A 25,162-nucleotide genomic window follows, 5' to 3' on the forward strand; every position below is an offset into this window, starting at 1 on the left:
GCTAATTTTGATGGCTCAACTAAGGAGTTTGGGTTGGTAATGCTCAATAACTTGGAAGAACAAAAACTAGATGAAATTTGGAAGCATTTGTTTTATTTCCAGTCCACCCGGTTGTGATCTTGGGCAAGTTCTTTGATTTTTTTGGAGTCTGGGCATTGCCTTCAGCTAAATATGCAGGTGAATAATTGGAATATATTTCCCTAACTTATGCTGTGACTATGACTACCAAATGAATTAATATATACCTTACATTTATTAAATATCCTATATGATAAATATAAGTAAAGGGAATGAAGAGGGAGGGAAATATGAAAATATCATATTTTAGAAAGATTCCTTTTATACCTGAATAAAGCTGTCCCATTTTTCTCAGAATAGTAAGCATATATAAAGGATAATTTTACCTACTTCATAACCAATATTATAAAAATAATTTTGACAACTGCTAAAACCAAGTTTTAATGGAATTAATTTGATCCCTCTGAGGTAACTCTGAACTCACCCAAAGTTTGTATTTTGTTAAAAACATTGTCCTGATTCCTTCTTATGTTGTCTCATCTTCTGGTCCCTCTGGTTCTTCTCTCCTGGACATGTTGGCAGTGGCAGGCATTAATTATGCTGAATCTCAGAGGCTTACATAGAAGTCGTGGCATGGAGACTCATGGGAGAGTGCCCTGCAGGACCACAGTTCTGAGAATGGCCATAACTGGGAGTTAGCATCATGGTGTTTACACTTCAGAAGGTGAGGAGAGTTGGATTGAGACTCCACAGAACATGGAAGAAATCTAAACAACAGACCAGGGTTGGGTATCACGTTTGAGTCTGAGGTCAGTCTTTCATAACCACCCATGTCTTTGTCTCAAGCAAACAAACAAGAGAGCTTATAACCTAGTGCCAGCTAAACACAGAAAGGGTTTGGCGAGGAAGGAGAGCCAAAATCAAAGGTTACTGTGCTTTGTTGTCCATACAGTGGGTTAAAGGAAACATCAGGGATAGAAATGTAATGAAAAAAATAACTGTTGATTTCACAGCTACTTACATGTTGATGTTGATTTCACAGCTACTTACATTTTTGCTTGAGAGAAGAACAATGGAATTATGGAAACTGTACTGATGTAGAATTCAAAATCATGTATCATTCAAATCTTTGCTTCTGAATTTACCAGATCTATGTTCTTGGGCAACTCCTATAACTTCTTGATGGCTGAGTTTCCTCTGGTCCATCATTAAAAAAATTTACTTACTTTAGAGGATTATTATGAATACAAAACAAACACCCACATAAGGAGGGTCATATACATGCAAAAAAGTAAATATATATATGTGTGTGTGTGTGTACACACACATATACAAATATACATAAATTATATATATATATATATTTTTTTTATAGAGTGTTAGATATAAACATTCTAGTATTTGCAGACCTTAGTATAAATTATTTTGTTATAAGGAAAGCTATGGAAAAATGCAGTTGTTACTATTAATGTTACTTACCTTTGTAACCTTGTATTTTCATTTGAATATTTTTTATTTATTTCTTTTCTGCATAACATAATTCATTGTTTATGCACCACACCCGGTGCTCCATGCAATACGTGCCCTCCTTAATAACTACCACCAGGCTCACTCCTCCCTTCACACCCCTCTGCTCCAAAACCCTCAGTTTGTTCTTCAGAGTCCACAGTCTCTCATGGTTCATCTCCCACTCTGATTTCCCCCAATTCACTTTTCCTTTCCTTCTCCTAACGTCCTCCATGTTATTCCTTATGCCCCGCAAGTAAGTGAATATTTTAAGATATGCCTTTTTACCGCTCCTCTAGACTGAAACTGCTATATACATTACAAAGTTTGTGGGTAATAAGATACTGATTTTGTGTAGAAATTGATTTTATGTAGCTCTGAGAGGGCTACCATTCAAACAAATCAAAGACAGCTTAAGTCTGTGACAATTTAGAACAAGGGAATCCAATGGACAGCACTGCATTAAACCAAAGAGAAGATTTTTAGACAATCACATTAAGAATAAATACCTAAAGTGAATCAGAGGTGAAATAAATACCTAAACATGGGGGAAAAAAAAACCTTGCAATGAGTAAATTAAGACACATGTAAACTCTGCATAGGCTTCTTGGTCTTGGAGCAAAAAAGTAGATGGTGTATCAGTGAGACCTACTGAGGTCATGAGTGAAAGGAAATCATAACATCAAGATGCTAACAAAACCTAACATATCAGAACACCAAAGGGAAGAGTTTCAGGACTGCAGGTTTCAAAGAATTAATTAAAATGTGGTAAATGCCTGTCAGCTAACCTTACTTCTACAAGTCACATCCTTACTCTTGGAGAGTATATACTCAATCCAGTCAGGAAAGTAGGCCAGGAATACAACAGAAATGATAGATGATAGATAGATGATAGATGATAGATGATAAATAGATAGATGATAGATGATAGATAGATAGATAGATAGATAGATAGATGATAGATATGTATCAAAGGAGTATTGCAAGTAGTGTTCTGGAGGATTAGTAAAGAAGAGGGAAGAGGGTGGGAAATACTTAGGGACCCTTTTCACTTGAGATGATCCCTACAGGATGGAGTGTAGCAGGAGTTCCCACAAAGGGAGAAGTGTAGATGGTCTGGATTGTGGGACTGTCCACGTGGTTGTAGCCATTATGACTGCAGTATGATTCTTGAATCTAAGGTGCATTATAATATAATCTGCTCGATATGGAGATTCGCTGAAGAGTTTTGAGCTGACATGTGCATGGTAAAATCTGAATTAAGAAAGACTCTTCTCCAAACATGCTAGGTTGCTATGAAGATGAGAGCAATTGTAAGCAGGAAGACTGGTTTGGAAGCTAGAGACTATGGAACATTGAACTGTAGTCTACTTGTCTGTTGTGTTGCGTCTGAATAGATACAGATTTAAAAGATTGATCTGACAGAGAGTGTGAAAGAATGAGCCTAGCTTGACAACCTGACACACAGGCAATTGCAATTCAAAGATAACCGCTGGGCTCTGGGCACTGAAACAACTGTGGCTCCATCCATAAAACAAAGATGCTGTATGTGAGAAGGATGGGTAATGAGCTCAGTTTTGGATTTAGTGATTCTGAGGTCGGGCTTGAGGCAAACACATCTTCCTGCCACCTGTCATTCATGTCCCCACTGTCTGATTCCATAACTCAGTGAAACCAGCACAGGACACTGACCTGGTGCCCAGGTGCACTAATCCTACCTGTTGGATGGCAAGAAGAGTAAAAGTAAACAGAGGTTCCTGGGTCATCGTCTTAAACAATCATCCATTTACTGCAAATACCACATACACTGTGTACACATGCACAGAAAAAAGGAAAATCCTGTACTTTAGGGAACTCATAATTAGGGAAATAAATAATAACTATTAATAGCTATTGAAATGTTAACGTATGAAAAGAACTGAGTTACATACACAATTTACATTATATCACTCAGTCCTGTGAGAAAACTATGCTCGTTTTAAAGAGGAGGATACAAAAGCACAAAACAGATGATGTGACATCTCCAAAGTCACACAGCTGGCAAATGGAATGTCCAGGTTTGAAGGAAGGAAAATGCCTTGTATAAAATAACTAGAAAGAAATACTAGATGAATTTGCCATGATATTGGAGCAAAACTGAAAGGAATTTAGGATTTTTAGAAAACAGAAAAATTAGTCATTGGATTTTTTTTTAATTTTAATTCAGGCATAGTTAACAGGCAGTGTGATATTAATTTCAGGTGTATAATATTATAGTGATTCATCATTCCCATACATCATCCAGTGCTCATCATGACAAGTGTCCTCCTTCATCCCCAGCACCTATTTCTCCCATTTCCCACCCACCTCCCCTCTGGTGACCCTCAGGGTGTTCTCTGTAGTTAAGAGTCTGTCTCTTGGTTTTCCTTCCTCTCTCTTCTTTTACCCCTAAGTTCATCTTTCTTTCTTAAATTCCACATAGGAGTGAAATCATACGGTATTTGTCTTTCCTGAATGACTTACTTTGCTTAGCATAACACCCTCTAGCTCCATCCATGTCACCAAATTGTTTATAATAAAGAAATTGAGTGGTCTGTTTGGGGGAGTGGTCGAGAGGCCTCCAGCAATAGGCATATGTAACAGTGAGTAAGAGGGGAGAATAAATGGGGAGCTTTACATTTAAATGATTATCCTGAGTTGTTGGAGATTCATATTCAGACCCGAATTTCAGGGAGCCAACTATCTGAATCTCTTTCTTTTTTTTTTTTTTTCCTGAATCTCTTTCTGGAGATCTCCCTCGGAGGTAAAAATCATGTCACATTCATCCAGCTATTTTTTTTCTTTTTCTTTTCTTTTCTTTTCTTTAATTTCTTTTCATTGTTCCAGAATTCAGTGTTTATGCACCACACCCAGAGCTCCATGCAATATGTGTCTTCCACAATACCCACCACCAGGATCTCCCAACCACCCACCACGCTCCACTGCAAATCCTTCAGTTTGTTTCTCAGAGTCCACAATCTCTCATGGTTCATGCCTGGAGCACTGGTTGTGGTGCATAAACAATGAATTCTGGAACACTGAAAAGAAATTTTTAAAATAAATTAAAATTTTTTTAAAATTTTTTGAAAAGAAACAAGAGCATTGAATGACACATCCAGATATTTTAAAGCAACATTTTCACAGCAAGCAAGGTTTTGTGGATTGTTTTGTGTGTATGCTAACTTTTTGTTTCTTATCTCTATTTTAAAATTTTCTGAATAGGATCAGCATTTTGCTGGGAAGGGATGAGCAGGGTCTGAAACTGCATCCTTTCAACCCATAGAATGTGTGCAGTGCTTCAGTTCCCGTGAAGATTCTGACCAGGTCAGTCTGAGGAAGACAGAGATCCACCTGCCCCTTCCAGCTGATCTTTGTTTGACTTGTATCTGAGAAGCTCTGCTTTAGTCCATAATCTGTTGTTGCCATTAAATATCGGTGTCAAGTACAGTTGATAGGAGTTCTACTGAACCTTTTTAGAAGATCAAGAATTGTAAAAGGAGTGAGTAGCTAACTGAGAGGCACCCATAAAAGAAGCCAAGTTTCCCATTTTGCTGGTGCTCTCTTTATTCTTCCCTTAGTAATCTTTCAAAGTTACATTGGCAATGTTGACTCACCATCTTACCATACTCAAGGTATGGGTGCAGATTACAGCTGAAATGAGAATTTCATCTCACCAGCTCTTGTCCCTACTTCTCCGTGGCTTCCTTTTACCACTGACACCCATCCGTAGCAGTGGGTATTTAGATGTTCCAGCTAGAATTTCACCTGTTAGCGACAATATGTGGATCAACAATCAGAGCTCACAAGATGATTTTATCTTATTGGGATTCTTGGACCGTCCCTGGCTGGAGACACCACTCTTTGTAATCTTCCTGGTGGCCTACATCTTTGCCCTATTTGGAAATACCTCTATTATCCTTGTTTCCTGCCTGGACCCCCAGCTTGACAGTCCCATGTACTTTTTTGTCTCGAATCTATCCCTACTGGACCTCTGCTACACTACCTGCACTGTGCCACAGATGTTAGTCAACCTTAGGGGAAAAGATAAGACCATTAGCTATGGTGGCTGTGTTGCCCAGCTGTACATTTTCTTGGCCTTGGGTTCTACTGAATGTATACTGCTAGCCATCATGGCCTTTGACCGTTATGCGGCTGTTTGCAAGCCTCTTCACTACCCAATCATCATGAGTCAGAGACGCTGCATCCACATGGCCACTGGGACCTGGATCAGTGGCTTTGCCAACTCCCTTGTGCAGTCCACTCTCACTGTGGTGGTCCCACGGTGTGGACATAGGGTGATAGACCATTTCTTCTGTGAAGTTCCTGCCCTTTTGAAACTAGCATGTGCTGATACTCATGTGAATGAGGCTGAGCTCAATGTGCTGGCGGCATTGCTACTTCTGGTACCCCTCACCCTCATCCTGGGCACCTATGTGCTCATTGCTCGGGAAGTAATGAGAATCCACTCTGCTGAAAGTCGCTGGAAGTCCTTCAACACCTGTGCTTCACACCTGCTGGTGGTGTCTCTCTTCTACTTCACAGCCATCAGTATGTATGTCCAGCCTCCCTCTAGCTACTCTCATGACAGGGGGAAGATCATGGCTCTCTTCTATGGGATCATCACGCCCACACTCAATCCATTTATCTATACACTGAGGAACAAGGATGTGAAGGCTGCCCTGAGAAGGGCACTGACCAAGGAGTTTTGGATCAAGACGAGATGATCTCTGGAAAGGAAACCCACAAAGCACAGATAGATGTGTTTTCCTCCCTGAGAGGGTCCTGGGCATGAAAGTGATGAGAGAATGGTACATCAAGTGCCACAGAGTTCACAGATGGAGCAGGACTGGAAAGAAGCAATAAGTCTGGGTGATCTCGCAGTTGTCATCAACTTATGAGAATACCTGGCTTACAATATGAATCCTATCAGGTCTTGTCACCTTGATTACCCTAACTACTAGTTAACCCTAATGGCTAGCTAATTTAGTGTCGGGAGGAAATTGGTGTAATAACTAGAGAAAAATATATTTAGAAAGTTTAGAAAAAACATTTGGTGTAAATTATTTCCAAATGAATCCCAAATAAATTATAAATAATCATATATTTTTTAAAATGTCACTGCTGGGACACCTGGGTGGCTCAGTTGGTTAAGCGGCTGCCTTCTGCCTGGGTCATGATCCCAGCATCCTGGGATCGAGTCCCACATCGGGCTCCTTGCTCAGCAGAGAACGTGCTTCTCCCTCTGCCTCTACCTGCCATTCAGTCTGTCTGTGCCCTCTCTCCCTCTCTCTCTCTCTGACAAATAAATAAATAAAATCTTTTTTAAAAAAATAAAATGTCACTGCTGTCCTGAGTCAACTTTAATCAACATGTGTTGACCACATTGGGGCATCCTCCAACATTCAATGTCCAACTGTATCTCATCCACAAGGGCTTTGGCCTCAAAGGTAAGTGAACTCAAGAGGCATATAGGTCAAAAGCATATAAAATAGAAATGTGCAAAGGGAAAATCCATGAAAAACTTTAGAGTCAGTGATTTTAAGTATACGTTATTTTGACCATAAACCCAAGTCGGTCTTTGTTATGATAAACAATGATGTCATGCTCAATAAAACAGAACTTATCCTGGGTCAAGACAGAAAACAACGGACAGTGAAGATGGTAGGAATAGCTAAGGTGGAAAATATTCTAACCCAAAAAACTTTACTAGCGTTTGATGAGTTTGACAAAGTAGCTTCGTTCACCACATGAATGGGTAAGTTAGTCCTATTTCAATGTGGGAGTTATGAGAATATCATGTTGAAATTAAAAGCCTTAGTTGATCTATTAGATTCTTTTTCTTAAGAAAAGGTTTTATAACTCCTAGCTATAAACTGCCTCACAAATACATTTTAGTCAAGACAAAGTGAGTTCAGCAAAAACTCAACACTATTGTCTGAAATGAAAATTCAATCTTGTATTTCATTACTGGTATATGTACCTTCTCAACAGAGTAATGTACAAGCTGTATGCCTTTTAGGGACAACCATTCATTATCTTTGACTACAGTTTCTTTACCACAAAATAGGGATACTAATGCCTTAATTCAAAGGCTTGTGAAATTTTTTTCCCCCACAGGACACTGTGGGAAACACATTTAGTATTGTAGCTCTATGCCCCATAAAGAAAATATAGACAACAAAATTAAATTCTAAGTTCATAGAGCTCTACAGAATGTTTGATTTCAGATTTTAAAAATCATGGACTTAGCACTCATTCTGAGTCATCAGCACAATTTCTAAGTCATTCTCTCCATTCTAATAGATATCCTCAAGTTTCCTGATAAAATTATCCTTCCCAAAGTCCAGTCTGTCCATAAATACATTTAGTCATTTTTACTTGTTTCAGTTTTCTGTAGTTATTTCAAACTAATGGATCAGATTTCCTCAAAAATATGTGCTCCAATTCGAATTTATCTTTGTGTACAGTGTAAGAGAATGGTCGAGTTTCGTTCTTCTACATATAGCTGTCCAGTTTTCCCAGCACCATTTATTGAAGAGACTGTCTTTTTGAGACAGGAATCCATCAGAATCCTAGAGGAGAACATAGGCAGTAACCTCTTTGATATCAGCCACAGCAACTTCTTTCAAGATATGTCTCCAAAGGCGAAGGAAACAAAAGCGAAAATGAACTTTTGGGACTTCATCAAGATCAAAAGCTTCTGCACAGCAAAAGAAACAGTCAACAAAACAAAGAGGCAACCCGCGGAATGGGAGAAGATATTTGGAAATGACAGTACAGACAAAAGGTTGATATCCAGGATCTATAAAGAACTCCTCAAACTCAACACACACAAAACAGACAATCATATTAAAAAATGGGCAGAAGATATGAACAGACACTTCTCCAATGAAGACATACAAATGGCTATCAGACGCATGAAAAAAATGGTCATCATCACTAGCCATCAGGGAGATTCAAATCAAAACCACATTGAGATACCACCTTACACCAGTTAGAATGGCCAAAATTAGCAAGACAGGAAACAACGTGTGTTGGAGAGGATGTGGAGAAAGGGGAACCCTCTTACGCTGTTGGTGGGAATGCAAACTGGTGCAGCCACTTTGGAGAACAGTGTGGAGATTCCTCAAGAAATTAAAAATAGAGCTTCCCTATGACCCTGCAATTGCACGACTGGGTATTTACCCCAAAGATACAGATGGAGTGAAAAGAAGGGCCATCTGTACCCCAATGTTCATAGCAGCAATGGCCATGGTCGCCAAACTGTGGAAAGAACCAAGATGCCCTTCGACGGATGAATGGATAAGGAAGATGTGGTCCATATACGCTATGGAGTATTATGCCTCCATCAGAAAGGACGAATCCCCAACTTTTGTAGCAACATGGACGGGACTGGAAGAGATGATGCTGAGTGAAATAAGTCAAGCAGAGAGAGTCAAGTAACATATGGCTTCACTTATTTGTGGAGCATAACAAATAACATGGAGGACAAAGGGAGATGGAGAAGAGAAGGGAGTTGAGGGAAATTGGAAGGGGAGGTGAACCATGAGAGACTATGGACTCTGAAAAACAACCTGAGGGTTTTGAAGGGGCGGGGGTTGGGAGGTTAGGGGATGAGGGCACGGATTGCATGGAGCACTGGGTGTGGTGAAAAAACAATGAATATTGTTACGCTGAAAAGAAATAAAAAAATTTATAATAAAAATACTGAACATTAAAACTATTTTGAATTGAAATGATCATGATTATTTTGTGGATGTTGTATACATTTTTATTTTTTTAACTTTATTTTATTTTTTCAGTATTCCAAGATCCATTGTTTATGCATTGCACCCAGTGCTCCATGCAATACTTTCCCTTCTTAATACCACCACAGTCTCATGTAACCCTCCACCCTCCTCCGCTCCAAAACCCTCAGTTTGTTTTTCAGAGTCCACAGTCTCTCAGAAACATGGCTTCTCAAAGAAATTTAATGCTGATAGGGGAGGTTGTTCCAGATATGTTCCCCAAACCCTAGGGATATATTTTGATTCACTTTCAAGATAATAGATATAATAGAGCAAAACACTCAGATTTAAGCAAAAAAAAAAAAGAGAGAGAGAGAGAGAGAGAGAATTGAATATTTAACTTTATAAATGCAACTAATACTTCTGCATGAATTCTGCCTGCTATCTTAAAAGTTTATATATTGAAATACATTGTTAAATGATTTATAGCCCATGCATGATAAAGCAGGCAAATCAATATAGTACAAAGTTAAAAATGGTGCTAATGAAGAAATCTTTTTAATACTCCTGAAAGTATTACTGAAACATTAGTAATTTAGTCAAATATTACATTAGTAAATTTTATAAATAACAGTAAGTCATTAAATAGAAAAAGGCTTTGTGATATAGATGGAACAATAGGGAAGCTTATTCAGTAGGTATATCACAAAACAAAGTTGTACGTACTATTTACCGCCTATTAACCACTTTCTATAGACTGAATGTTGGTGTTCTCCCAAATTTCACAGGAGGAACTTACTTTCCATGGGATACTAACTACACACGGAGCTCTTGGGAGGTGAATTGGTGGTGGGGGCAGTCCCCATGAATAGGACTGGAGCCCTGTTAGGCAGCCCCAGAGAGTCCCGTGGCCCCTTCTGCCCTGTGAGAACACTGTGAAATATGGCTGTCTATGAACCAGGAAGCCCTCACCAAACAAGGATCTCTTGGCTCCCTGGTACCAGACTTACCAGACTCCAGAACTGTGGAAAAAAAAAAAAGTTTCTGTTATTTATAAGCCATAGTCTACGGTATTTTGTTACAGTAGCACAAACAGAATAAGATGCCACCCATTGCCTTAAAAAGTTAATAGATTATTTAAAAAATATTTAAGAAACATTGTAAAACAAGGAAAATGGCATTTTAATTAGCTGTTCCTTTGGTGAGGTTTCACTCATGCTGAAAATATTTATTCCTTGATACTTAAGTATTTCATAACAGTTATTGATGTCAAGTGTGTATGTAAGTCACCGAACTGGAAAAGAAAACTGGAAGTAAGACATTGGCATGTTCTCAAAGACTACAAGTCCAGAAGAAAACAGATATGAATTAATAAAGATGGACACAGAGATGAGAGTCCAGAAAGACTCAAAGTGTTTGCTGTAAAAAGGGTCAGAGAAGAGAATGTTAAACAGAAAATCTCTGGACACCTGCAGAGGGCCCTCCCTGGGTGCCCCCCTGAGCCATGATTAGCACAAGCCTGCTGGAAACTCTCCAGGCTTAGAAGAGGAGGCCTGATGGAGTGGAAGACATGGTGCCTGAGCTTACACCAGGGCTGAGGATGTGGGGTCAGCATTCCAAACCCCAATGGTAGGCAATAATTAGCCTGAGACTATACACTGCTCTAGTCCCACCTAGCAAATCCTCAAACAAGAGCCAGAGTATCACACTGTTTCTAAGTAATTGAATACCTAGCATCGGGGGGGGGGGGTGGAATCAAGAATACTTATAGGAACACAAATAAATCTGCTTTCTTTTTTTTAACTTTTTAAAAATTTTATTCCATTTTTTCAGTGTTCCAAGATTCATTGTTTATGCATATATCGACTTTCTAATTGTATTAGGGCCACATGATTCAGGGAGATAAAATGGGAGTGTAATTAATGACACAATTTTAAAAATCTTTTTTTTTAAGATTTTATTTATTTATTTGGCAGACAGAGATCACAAGTAGGCAGAGAGGCAGGCAGATAGAGAGGGGGAAGCAGCTCTCTGTTGAGCAGAGAGCCCGACGTGGGGCTAGATCCCAGGACCCTGGGATCATGACCTGAGCCAAAGGCAGAGGCTTTAACCCACTGAGACACCCAGGCGCCCCAATTTTTTTTAATTTATTTTCATCATAACAGTATTCATTGTTTTTTCACCACACCCAGTGCTCCATGCAATCTGTGCCCTCCCTAATACCCACCACCTGGTTCCCCCAACCTCCCACCCCCCGCCCCTTCAAAACCCTCAGGTTGTATTTCTTTTTTTTTTTTTTTTGTCAAGTTTTTTTTTAATTAAATTTTTTTATTTCTTTTCAGCGTAACAGTATTCATTGTTTTTTCACCACACCCAGTGCTCCATGCAATGCATGCCCTCATCCCCTAACCTCCCAACCCCCGCCCCTTCAAAACCCTCAGGTTGTTTTTCAGAGTCCATAGTCTCTCATGGTTCACCTCCCCTTCCAATTTCCCTCAACTCCCTTCTCCTCTCCATCTCCCTTTGTCCTCCATGTTATTTGTTATGCTCCACAAATAAGTGAAACCATATGTTACTTGACTCTCTCTGCTTGACTTATTTCACTCAGCATCATCTCTTCCAGTCCCGTCCATGTTGCTACAAAAGTTGGGGATTCGTCCTTTCTGATGGAGGCATAATACTCCATAGTGTATATGGACCACATCTTCCTTATCCATTCATCCGTCGAAGGGCATCTTGGTTCTTTCCACAGTTTGGCGACCGTGGCCATTGCTGCTATAAACATTGGGGTACAGATGGCCCTTCTTTTCACTCCATCTGTATCTTTGGGGTAAATACCCAGTCGTGCAATTGCAGGGTCATAGGGAAGCCCTATTTTTAATTTCCTGAGGAATCTCCACACTGTTCTCCAAAGTGGCTGCACCAGTTTGCATTCCCACCAACAGTGTAAGAGGGTTCCCCTTTCTCCACATCCTCTCCAACACACGTTGTTTCCTGTCTTGCTAATTTTGGCCATTCTAACTGGTGTAAGGTGGTATCTCAATGTGGTTTTGATTTGAATCTCCCTGATGGCTAGTGATGATGAACATTTTTTCATGTGTCTGGTAGCCATTTGTATGTCTTCATTGGAGAAGTGTCTGTTCATATCTTCTGCCCATTTTTTAATATGATTGTCTGTTTTGTGTGTGTTGAGTTTGAGGAGTTCTTTATAGATCCTGGATATCAACCTTTTATCTGTACTGTCATTTCCAAATATCTTCTCCCATTCCGTGGGTTGCCTCTTTGTTTTGTTGACTGTTTCTTTTGCTGTGCAGAAGCTTTTGATCTTGATGAAGTCCCAAAAGTTCATTTTCGCTTTGTTTCCTTCGCCTTTGGAGACATATCTTGAAAGAAGTTGCTGTGGCTGATATCAAAGAGGTTACTGCCTATGTTCTCCTCGAGGATTCTGATGGATTCCTGTCTCACGTTGAGGTCTTTTATCCATTTCGAGTTTATCTTTGTGTATGGTGTAAGAGAATGGTCGAGTTTCATTCTTCTACATAGAGCTGTCCAGTTTTCCCAGCACCATTTATTGAAGAGACTGTCTTATTTCCACTGGATATTTTTTCCTGTTTTGTCAAAGATTATTTGACCATAGAGTTGAGGGTCCATATCTGGGCTCTCTACTCTGTTCCACTGGTCCATGTGTCTGTTTTTATGCCAGTACCATGCTGTCTTGGTGATCACAGCTTTGTAGTAAAGCTTGAAATCAGGTAACGTGATGCCGCCAGTTTTATTTTTGTTTTTCAACATTTCCTTAGCAATTCGGGGTCTCTTCTGTTTCCATACAAATTTTAGGATTATTTGCTCCAGCTCTTTGAAAAATACTGGTGGAATTTTGATTGGAATGGCATTAAAAGTATAGATTGCTCTGGGCAGTATAGACATTTTAACGATGTTTATTCTTCCGATCCAAGAGCATGGAATGGTCTTCCATCTTTTTGTGTCTTCTTCAATTTCTTTTAGGAGTGTTCTGTAGTTCCTCGAGTCCAGATCTTTAACCTCTTTGGTTAGGTTTATTCCAAGGTATCTTATGGTTCTTGGTGCTATACTAAATGGAATCGATTCTCTAATTTGCCAGGCGCCCCAATTTTAAAAGTCTTTTTTTCCTCCTAGTTTTAGCACTTATTCTATGCTTTGGCAGTCTTGGAGGTAACATTTTGAGAAGTCTGTGTCCCCTCATTATTGGAAAGAATGAAACACCAACTTTCCAAGTCAGATTTGATGTGAATAAGGAATATACTATTTTGTTCTAAACCATTGATATTTGGGATTGACTTTTACTGAAGCTGAATCTAATTCACTTGAATAATAATACAAGTAGAGTAATCCCAACTGTAAGGTATTATTGTGAAAAAAGTTTAAAATTGATACCTGGAGAAAATACTACAAATAGGTAAAATAGAAGTATTCCCACCATAGTCCATGAACCAATTGGAAATGTAAACCAACTTTGTTTTTCTTCTGCAAAAAAAATATATATATATTTGAGAGAGAGAGAGCACATGCACAGGGGGAGGAACAGAGGGAGAGAGAGAATCTCAAGCAGATGCTCCACTGACTGCAGAGTTCCATCCCAGGACCCCAAGATCATGACCTGAGCTGAAACCAAGAGTCAGAAGCTTAATGCACCCACGGGTCCCTAATTTTGTGTTACCCCTTAACTAACATAAACTAGCACATGATTTTCTGAGTTAGGTTTATAAAGAAAAAGTCTTATTAGTGTTTTTTTCCTAAATATACAGCTTCGTTGGTGGGAGGGGTGTGTGATAGAGAAAAAGCAGGAGAAGGAGAGGCAAAATGGCAAAGTAGGAGACTCTGTTTCAACCTGGTCCCCTAAACTGAGCTAAATATCTACCAGAACACTCTGAACACCCGTGAAATCAGCCTGAGATGTAAGATTATACACTTCTGGATCTCTATGGGGGCAGAAGACATCAGTGGGGAGGTAACATGGAGTGGGATCACTCGGACTAATATCAGAGGATAAACAGAAGGGGGAGGAAGCCACCAGGAGCAACCCTTTGGAAAGTAATACCCCAATACAAAAGTGCCCTGAGCTTGAGGACCAGCATTAACTTGGAGTCTGGTTAAAAGCACTCAAAAAGAGCAAAAGATTTTAAGGGGCAATGGTGAAATTGGGTGAGCATGGGCATGGGCCTAAGCCCATGGACCCAGGATAGTCACAGCTGGTGACCACCCATGCCAGAGACTGCAGCGGATCCGCCAGTCCACGGACCCTGAGCCTGTGGTTTTCCATTGCTTGCTCCACCACTCAGCTAGGCACACTCCCACCTGGGAGTGTGGGTGCCAGCCAAGGGTCTCTAGGACTGCAGCCTTCCATGACCAGCATGACTGCAGGGTCTGAGCGCGCTCCCACCCATGCCTGAAAGAGTCTGGTATGGGTGCCAGTGGGCAATCTCTAGGACCGCACCCTTCCACGACCAGCCACAGGATCTGAACAATCCCAGCCCATTTCTGAAAGAACCCCACATGATATCTGGTCACTATCCCTTGGTGGCAGCCTTCCATGACCTGTGTCACCACTGGGTCTGAGCACACCGTGCACGGGCCTGATCCCCAGACAGCAAAGGCAGCCACCGGAAGTGGGCTCCCCATACCAATATCACTTCTGGTTTAGAGGCAAGGGGGTGCAGAGACAAGCAGGGGGCTCTGGTGACCACTGGGAGGTGGCTGGGGATGCGTGCTGCCTGTGGGAGGTTGCACTACTCAGCAGAGTTTGCAGAGGGGGATTCTGTGTATTCTGGACCACCCAGAGGGGAACAGAACGAGGCTTCTCTCTGAGGTGGAGGTCTGTGTGCACACAAATTCTTTCTTTGCTATGACCCTCTGAAAAGCTGCAAAAAGCCACCAAAGAACAAAAACCTTCAGAGAACAAAAGCCTGAAACCGGTTTCCACAGAACCCAGCACCTTGATAACCCACAGGAAGACTCAACCTAACCAAGACTGATGGGAGAATATCACAGCAGGCCCCTCCCCCAGAACGCAAGCCAAAAGAATGGGAAGACAAGCACCACAGGGTCCCCATAAAACTATAAAGGCCCAACATCAGGGGATAACAATATATTAAGCTCCCGGTATTGCCACAAAACCTGTATATTTCATAATACAACTTTTCTTTTTTTTTTAATTCGTTCTCACAACCTTATTTTATATTCTTTTAACCTACTTACCATTACAACTAGAGATTTAATACAACATATTCCATAATAACTTTTTAACTTGCACTTTTTCAGATGTATACGTGTGTTTTTCTTTTTCTTTTCTTTTTTTTGTTAATATATATATAGATATAAGTTTCAAGGTATTCCTTTTTCCCCATTCAATACAACCCCTATATATAAACCACTTTTAATTTCCCCTTATCTCTGGGAATTTGAGTCCTTTAACAAAGATATCAAGACATACCCAGGAAGAACCAAAATAACTTTCCTCGCCCACAACAAATTAAACCTACCCCATGCACAAGAAGGGAAATAATCAAAATTAGAGCAGAGATCAATGAGTTAGAACCAGAGATACAGTAGAACACATCAATGAATCTAGAAGCTGACTCATTGAAAGAGTTAATAAGATTGATAAGCCACTGGCCAAACTAAGTTAAAATATAGAGGATTCAAATTAATAAAATTATGAATGAAAGGGGAGAGATCATCACTAACACCAAGGAAATAGAAATAAACACCAGAAATTATTACCAACAGCTATATGCCAGTAAGTTAAGCAACATAGAAGAAACAGATGCATTCTTGGGAACCTATAAACTTCCAAGACTGAAACAGGAAGAAATTGACAACCTGAATAGACCAATATCTAGTAATGAGATTGATGCAGTTACCATAAACCTCCCAAAAAACAAGAGCCGAGGAGGATCTGATGGATTCCCTGGGGGAATTCTACTAAACATTCAAAGAAGAAATAATACCTATTCTCCTGAAGCTGTTTCAAAAATACAAACAGAAGGAAAACTTCCAGACACTTTGTATGAAGCCAGCATTACCTTGATCCCCAAACCAGGCAAAGAAAGACCCCAGTAGAAAGGAGATGTTCAGGGGGAGGAGTCAAGATGGTGGAGAAGTAGCAGACTGAGATGACATCAGGTAGCAGGAGATCAGCTAGATAGCTTATCAAACCATTCCAAACACCTACAAATCCAACAGGAGATCGAAGAGAAGAAGAGCAGCAATTCTAGAAACAGAAAATCAACCACTTTCTGAAAGGTAGGACTGGTGGAGAAGTGAATCCAAAGCGACAGGAAGATAGACCACGGGGGGAGGGGCCAGCTTCTGGCAAGCAGCGGAACAATGGAGCATAAAATCAGAACTTTTAAAAAAGTCTGCTCCACTGAGGGACATTGCTCCAGAAGCTAAGCCGGGGTGAAGCCCATGTGGGGACAGCATGGCCTCAGGTCCCACAGGGTCACAGAAGGATTGGGGTTGTCTGAGTGTCACAGACCTCACAGGTATTAAAGCAGGGAAGCTGGCTACAGGGATGGAGCCAAGGACTGAGCTCTCAACTCAGGGTTACCTTATCATGATCCGTGGCACAGGTCACTGCTCTGTAAGCAGGGACCCCAGAAGCCCCAGGGAGATTCCCCTGGAAGAGCTCAGGGATCTGCAGGTTTGGAGACTCCAGGCAAGGCTGTTGCCAGAGACAGACACACTTGGTCACAGGCTGGGTGAGCCTGGAGTGCAGCTGGAGGTTAGGGACATGGGAGTGACTGAGTGCTTTTCTACAAGGATGCACGGAGGAGTGAGGCCCCAAGCTCTCGCCTCCTCCAGAGCAGGGATTGGGAGGCCACCATTTTCATTCCTGAACTCCATAACTCTACGGAAAGCATTCAGGGAACAAAAGCTCCCAAAAGTGAACCTGAGCGGATTACTTAGCCCAACCCCTGGTAAGGGCGGTGCAATTCTGCCTCGGGCAAAGACACTTGAGAATCCTTACAGCAGGCCGCTCTCCAACAAGATCAGCAAGAAATCCAGCCATGACCAAGTTCACTTACCAAGGAGAACAGCGGAATTCCAGAGAAGGAGAAAGCAAAACATGGAATTCATAGCTTTCTCTCCATGATTCTTTAGTCTTGCAAAGCTAATTAATTTTTTTTATTTTATTTTTATCTTCTGCTAAATTTTTTTTAAATTTTACCCTTTCCTCTTTTAATGTTTTTTAACTAGTTTATCTTAACAGTACCTTTCAAAAAAATCTTTTTTGAACCTTCACTATTATAGTCACATTTTATCCTTCATTGAATCTAACTTTATTTTTTGTACACACATAGGGTTTTTCTCTTCTAAAAAATTTTGGGATACAACTTCTTCTAATAGATCAAAATATACCCTAAATCTAGTACAGGGCTTTGTTCTAATGTCCAGCCTGAGCACATTCTCTCCGCTTTCTTTTTCTTTTTTCTCCTAACCAATTTATCTTATCAACTCCTTTTTTAGAAATTAAAAAAAATTTTTTTTCATCTCTATAGTCATATTCCAACCCTTCATCATGTTGACCCTTATATATGTTTTTCATTCTTTAAAATTTTGAGAGGTAGTTTCTCCTAAGGACCCAAATACTCCCAAAACTAAGTGGGTGAACCTGTTCTATTCACCAGTCTAATATATACATATTTTCTTTTTTGTATTTTTTCTTTATTTTTTCTCTTTTTAATTTTTTTTCTAAACTTTTTTTTTCTCCCTTTCTTCCCCCCACGATTTGGGGTCTCCTCTGCTTTAGTTAAAGCACATTTTACTGGGGTCTTTGCCACCCTTTTAGTATCTTATTCGCTCCTTCATATATTCTCAACTGGATAAAATGATAAGGGAGAAAAACTCACCACAAAAAAAAAAAAGAACAAGAGGCAGTACTGAAGGCTAGGGACCTATTCAATACAGACATTGGTATTATATCAGATCTAGAGTTCAGAATGATGATTCTCAAGGTGCTAGCCAGACCCCTAAAAAGGCAAGGAAGATATTAGAGAAACACTGTCTGGAGAAATAAAAGCCCTTTCTGGAGAAATAAAACAACTAAAATCTAACCAAGTTGAAATAAAAAAAGCTATTAATGAGGTGCAATCAAAAATGGAGGCTCTTACTGTTAGGATAAATGAGGCAGAAGAGAGAATTAGTGATATAGAAGACCAAATGACAGAGAATAAAGAAGCTGAGCAAAAGAGAGACAAACAACTACTGGACCACGAGGGGAGAATTTGAGAGACAAGTGATACCATAAGACGAAACAACATTAGAATAATTGGGATTCCAGAAGAAGAAGAAAGAGAGAGGGGAGCAGAAGGTATATTGGAGAGAATTTCCCTAATATGACAAAGGGAACAAACATCAAAATCCAGGAGGCACAGAGAACCCCCCTCAATATCAATAAGAATAGGTCCATACCCCATCACCTAATAGTAAAATTTACAAGTCTTAGAGAAAAAGAGAAAAATCCTGAAAGCAACCCAGGACAAGAAGTCTGTAACATACAAGGGTCAAAATATTAGATTGGCAACAGACTTATCCACAGAGACCTGGCAGGCCAGAAAGAACTGGCATGATATATTCAGAGCACTAAACGAGAAAAACATGCAGCCAAGAATACTATATCCAGCTAGGCTATCACTGAAAATGGAGAGGTAAAAAGCTTCCAGGACAAACAAAAACTAAAGAGAATTTGTAAACACCAAACCAGCTCTACAGGAAATATTGAAGGGGTCCTCTAAGCAAAGAGAGACACTAAATGTACTAGAGCAGAAAGGAACAGAGACAATATACAGTAACAGTTACCTTACAGGCAATACAATGGCACTAAATTCATACCTCTCAATAGTTACCCTGAATGTAGATGGGCTAAATGTCCAAATCAAAAGACACAGGGGATCAGAATGGATAAGAAACCAAAACCCATCAATATGCTGTCTACAATAAACTCATTTTAGGGCCAAAGACACCTTCAGATTTAAAGTGAGGGGGTGGGAAACAATTTACCATGCTAATGGACATCAAAAGAAATGGGGGTGGCAATCCTTCTATCAGATAAAGTAGATTTTAAGCTAAAGACTGTAATAAGAGATGAAGAAGGACACTATATCGTACTCAAAGGGTCTGTCCAACAAGAAGATCTAACAATTTTAAATATCTATGTCCCTAACATGGGAGGAGCCAACTACATAAACCAATTAATAACAAAATCAGAGAAACACATCAACAATAATACAATAATAGTAGGGGACTTTAACACTCCCCTCACTGAAATGGACAGATTATCCAAGCAAAAGATCAACAAGGAAGTAAAGGCCTTAAATGACACACTGGACCAGATGGACATCACAGATATATACAGAACATTCCAACCCAAAGCAACAGAATACACATTTTTCTCTAGTACACATGGAACATTCTCCAGAATAGATCACATCCTGAGTCATAAATCAGGTCTCAACTGGTATCAAAAGATTGGGATCATTCCTGCATATTTTCAGACCACAATGCTCTGAAACTAGAACTCAATCACAAGAGGAAATTTGGAAAGAATCAAAATACATGGAAACTAAAGAGCTTCCTTCTAAAGAATGAATGGGTCAACCAGGAAATTAAAGAAGAATTGAAAAATTCATGGAAACAAATAATAATGAAAACACAGCAGTTCAAAATCTGTGAGACACAGCAAAGGCAGTCCTGAGAGGAAAATATATACTGGTACAAACCTTTCTCAAGAAACAAGAAAGGTCTCAAGTACACAACTTTACCCTGCACCTAAAGGAGTTGGAGAAAGAATAACAAAGAAAGCCTAAACCCAGCAAAAGAAGATAAATAATAGAGATCAGAGCAGAAATCAATGAAATAGAAACAAACGACAACAACAACAACAAAACAATAGAACAAATCACTGAAACTAGGAGCTGGTTCTTTGAAAGAATTAATAAGATTGATAAACCCCTGGGAAGACTTATCAAAAAGAAAAGAGAAAGGACCCAAATAAATAAAATCATGAATGAAAGAGGAGAGATCACAACCAACACCAAAGAAATACAAACAATTATAAGAACATATTATAGGCAACTATACACCAGCAAATCTGACAATCTGGAAGAAATGGATGAATTCCTAGAGACATATAAACACCAAAACTGAGCCAGGAAGAAATAGAAAACCTTAACAGGCCCATAACCAGTAAGGAGATTGAAGCAGTCATCAAAAATCTCCCAATAAACAAGAGCCCAAGGTCAGATGGCTTCCCAGGAGAATTCTACCAAACATTTAAAGAAGAATTAATTTCTATTCTCCTGAAACTGTTCCAAAAAATAGAAATGGAAGGAAAACTTTCAGACTCATTTTATGAGGCCAGCAATACCTTGATCCCAAACCCAGACAAGGATCCCATCAAAAAAAGAGAATTACAGAGTAATATCCCTGATGAACACAGATGCTAAATTCTCACCAGAATTCTAGCAAATAGAATCCAACAGCACATTAAAAGGATTATTCACCACGACCAAGTGGGATTTATTCCAGGACTGCAGGTTGGTTCAACATCTGCAAATCAATCCATGTGATACAATACATTAATAAAAGAAAGAACAAGAACCATATGATACTCTCAATAGATGCTGAAAAAAGCATTTGACAAAGTACAGCATCCCTTCCTGATCAAAACTCTTCAAAGTGTAGGGATAGAGGGTACATACCTCAATATCATCAAAGCCATCCATGAAAAACCCACCACAAATATCATTCTCAATGGAGAAAAACTGAGAGCTTTTCCACTAAGGAACATGGCAGGGATGTCCATTATCACCACTGCTATTCAACATAGTACTGGAAGTTCTAGCCTCAGCAAGCAGACAACAACAACAACAACAAAATTAAAGGCATCCAAATCGGCAAAGAAGAAGTCAAACTATCACTCTTTGCAGATGATATGATACTGTATGTGGAAAACCCAAAAGACTCCACTCAAGGGCGCCTGGGTGGCTCAGTGGGTTAAGCCTCTGCCTTTGGCTCAGGTCATGATCTCAGGGTCCTGGGATCAGGTCCCGCATCGAGCTCTCTGCTCGGCAGGGAGCCGGCTTCCTCCTCTCTCTCTCTGCCTGCCTCTCTGCCTACTTGTGATCTCTCTCTGTCAAATAAACAAATAAATTCTTTAAAAAAAAAAAAAGACTCCACTCAAATCTGCTAGAACACATATAGTAATTCACTAAGTGCACAGACATCAGTTGCATTTCGATACACCAAAAACAAGACAGAAGAAAGAGAAATTAAGGAGTAAAACCCATTTACAATTGCACCCAAAACTATAAGATACCTAAGAATAAACCTAATCAAAGAGGCAAAGAATCTGTACTCAGAAAACTATAAAGTACTCATGAAAGAAATGGAGGAAGACACAAAGAAATGGAAAAATGTTTTTATCATGCCATTTAACTGACTAAATTCTGTAAGAGTTATTTATCTATATTAAAGTGATTCCTTTTGATTAATGTTCATTAAAAGCATTTGTTATTTACAAAGACACATTTACAAAACAATAGCATGTTTTAAGTATGTCTAAGCAGGCTCTAGGATTAAAATCAATAAGGGTTTTGACCATATTCTATAAATCAATAACTACTGTGAATGTAGGGAAAACAAGGTCAATATTTTCAAATTTTAAAAATTACCAACATTTTCAAGTATCTCATTAGAACAGGTAAAAACTTTATATCCAATATAAAGAAAACAATTCTATAAATTCTCTGCAGTTACATTAAGGACAGTCAGTGTTGTAATGAGCACTGAGTGTTATATGCAATCATTGGACCATGGAACAGTACATCAGAAAATAATGAGGTACTGTATGGTGACTAACATGACATAATAAAAAAATTCTACATAGTTATAATATCAACCAAAGGGAGTATTGTCTGTGACAAAGACAATCACTTTTATTTATAAATAAATCTGCTTACTTTACTGAGATTTAAATATTCAGATTTAATGACAATAACTAAAATGTGTTTGCCTATTTGCCTTAGATTCAGACACAGCACAAAAGGGTCAAACAAAGGAGATTGGGAGCTACTCTGTGATGACAAGAGATGCACAACAGAGAATTCTTGAGTCTCATGGCCCATTTTCCTTGGTGGCTTTCTTTGCAGGAGGGAGAGACCAGGAAAATCCCAGAGTGTACTTAACCCCAGATGCTCCTCCGCATGCGCCAGAACCAACAACACCCTACCTAAATCAAACTGTCAGGTGGCTGTGGATTTTGGAGCCCTTGCCCTCTGGCAAGCCACAGATGGAGCACCTGCTGCAGAGTCATGTCCTCAGGTGGACTCAGCCTGACCCAGCTGTGACCAGAGCTCTCCCTCCAGGAGTTGGAACATTTACTTCTATCATGAGACACTAGATTGCCATAATTGTTCAAGTATGGCATTAGCTAATTACTAGAGCAATAACCAAAATTTATGAAAGCATAATTCAGATATGCAGGCACATGCCTATAAACATTTCTTTATTCATAGAACTTTACAAAACAGCCAGAAAAATAGGCATGACATTTTCAGAAAGGAAGATAAGAAGGGTTTAGAATAGTAACTTCAGGAAATGCCATTGAAAGGAAAATTTACACCTTTTTTTTTTAATCTGACAGAGAGAGATCACAAGTAGGCAGAGAGACAGGCAGAAAGAGAGAGAGAGAGAGGAAGGAAAGCAGGCTCCCTGCTGAGCAGAGAGCCTGATGCAGGGCTCAATCCCAGGACCCTAGGATCAAGACCCAAGCCGAAGGCAGAGGCTTTAACTACTGAGCCACCAGATGCCCCTACACCTACTTTATTTAGGAGATTAAGCTGTGAACCTTATACATGTGATGAAAAGTAATAATTAGATGATGTTAAAAGTCCTTGGTCTCTGGGGGATTGCATGAGTATATTTACATTTCCCCCTGATGGGGGTCTCTCCCCAGTAATTGTCTCAGAGCCCACTTAACCTCTTTGTTTCTCAGGGTGTAAATCAAAGGGTTAAGTGAGGGAGTCACTACAGTGTAGAAGAGGGTGAGGAATTTACTGTGGTTCTGTGTGTACTTGCTCTTGGGTTGGATGTAGACAGAAATGATCGTCCCAAAGAACAAAACCACAACAAGGAGGTGGGACCCACAGGTCCCAAATGCTTTCCTCCTGCCTTTGGAAGACTTTATCCTCAGCACACTCCTAGCAATGCAGCCATAAGAGACCAGAATAAGCCCCAGAGGTATAACCACGTAGAGGACAATTGCTATGGAGAGCTCATTTTCCAGGAAGGTGGTGTTCACACAGGCGATTTTAATCAGGGCAGGCTCCTCGCACATAAAATCATCTACCCGGTGGTGGCTGCAAAGAGGCAGCTGGAAAACGAGGATGGTCTGAACCGTGGATTCCACAAAACCACTGATCCAGGCCACAGCTGCTAGGCGCTGGAGAAGCTTCCAGTGCATGATGACGCTGTAGTGCAGTGGTCGGCAGATGGCATTGAAGCGGTCATAGGCCATCACAGTCAGGAGGATGCACTCCGTGGAGCCCAGCCCCAGTGCAACGTAGAGCTGGATCACACAGCCAGTGTAGCTGATGGTCTTCTCAGAGCCCTTGAGATTCCACAGCATCTGTGGAACAATGCTGGTGGTGAAGCAGAGGTCCAGGAAGGAGAGATTGGACAGAAAGAAGTACATGGGCTTGTGGAGCTTGGGATCCAAGTATGAGACCAGTATGATTGCTGTGTTCCCCACCAGGGTCAGAACATATACGATAGAGACAACCAGAAGGAGGATCATCTCCACCTGGGGCTGGTCAGAAAAGCCCAGCAAGATAAAACCTGTGGGATTGCTAAAATTTGTCCCTTTCATTCCTTCTTAATTATGAATCACCTTTCTTCCTCATTCCTGTTCTATTCCTACAGGAAGAAAATCAGGTATCATAACCAATAGAAAAATAACAAACTGAGTAATATGGGCATTTGAACCCCAGACTTGTAGAGAGAAAGAACAGACAAGGATAAAATTATGCAAAATAAAAATATAGTAAGTTGACTTGTTAGGTAGACAGAAAGACAAAACCCATAGTCATTAAAACATTAAATGCATTGAAAGGAAATATGCAAACATAGAATAGATATTACAATTGTACACCAAAACAGATTTGAAATGTATATCAAACTATCTGAAGATAAAATACATAGACCACCAATGCACATACTGTGAAAAAGCAAAGAAATTGAAAAGATGGTTGTTTTATATACATAGATACATGATAGACGATAGATGAAACAGATAAATCGAAAGATACATCTAGTGAGCAAGAATCTGAGAGAGGAGGTATATGGAATGGGAGACACCACAAATATTAGAATTTTCATACAGGAACAGCTAGGCATGATCATCATTAATATTCATTCTCTTCCTATGAAGGAAATAGACTGACCTGATAATAGCATTAAGAACTTCTGTGATCTTCCTATTTGAGTCAAGGTCTACTGTCTCTGTAAATATTGATTTCTAGAAAAATCTAATTCACAATCCCCAAAAAGCAAGCTCTCTCACAGTAACACACATGGCCCAAGTCCGTTAATATGTTTTCATTACAAGAACACATGAATTCGACCATCTAATGCAATCCACTGACACTTCATAAAATCAATTGTATAAAACTCATCAGTTCCCTTTAAACTATTAGCTTGCACAGATTAGAAAATATAGTTCTGAACATTTGTCCCTCTGAATGGTTGGCTCTGTGGTTTCCAAAATGACTATGGTAGATGGATAACATGTGGCGTCAAATCTAAAAAACTTTCTTACAAATTAAAAAAAAAATCAAATAAAAATCGCCAATGAA

The 25,162-nt window shown here is 39.8% G+C and overlaps 2 protein-coding genes across 2 annotated transcripts; one reads left to right on the forward strand and one right to left on the reverse strand.

Annotated features, from left to right (window-relative positions):
* Nucleotides 1-5,321: 5,321 nt before the first annotated feature.
* Nucleotides 5,322-6,266, forward strand: LOC308339270 (olfactory receptor 2B6-like; the record flags this gene model as incomplete). The annotated part of the gene is made up of 1 exon (XM_080797753.1): nucleotides 5,322-6,266. The coding sequence occupies one exon, from the start codon at nucleotides 5,322-5,324 to the stop codon at nucleotides 6,264-6,266; it is 945 nt and encodes a 314-aa protein (XP_080653879.1).
* A 16,966-nt stretch (nucleotides 6,267-23,232) lies between these two features.
* LOC308339020 (olfactory receptor 2H2-like) lies at nucleotides 23,233-24,177 on the reverse strand (the record flags this gene model as incomplete). The annotated part of the gene is made up of 1 exon (XM_080797376.1): nucleotides 23,233-24,177. One exon carries the CDS (start codon nucleotides 24,175-24,177, stop codon nucleotides 23,233-23,235), a length of 945 nt encoding a protein of 314 aa, XP_080653502.1.
* Between the last annotated feature and the right edge of the window lie 985 nt (nucleotides 24,178-25,162).

This window comes from Martes martes (assembly GCF_963455335.1).
Source record: "Martes martes genome assembly, chromosome: 2".
NCBI lineage: Eukaryota > Metazoa > Chordata > Mammalia > Carnivora > Mustelidae > Martes > Martes martes.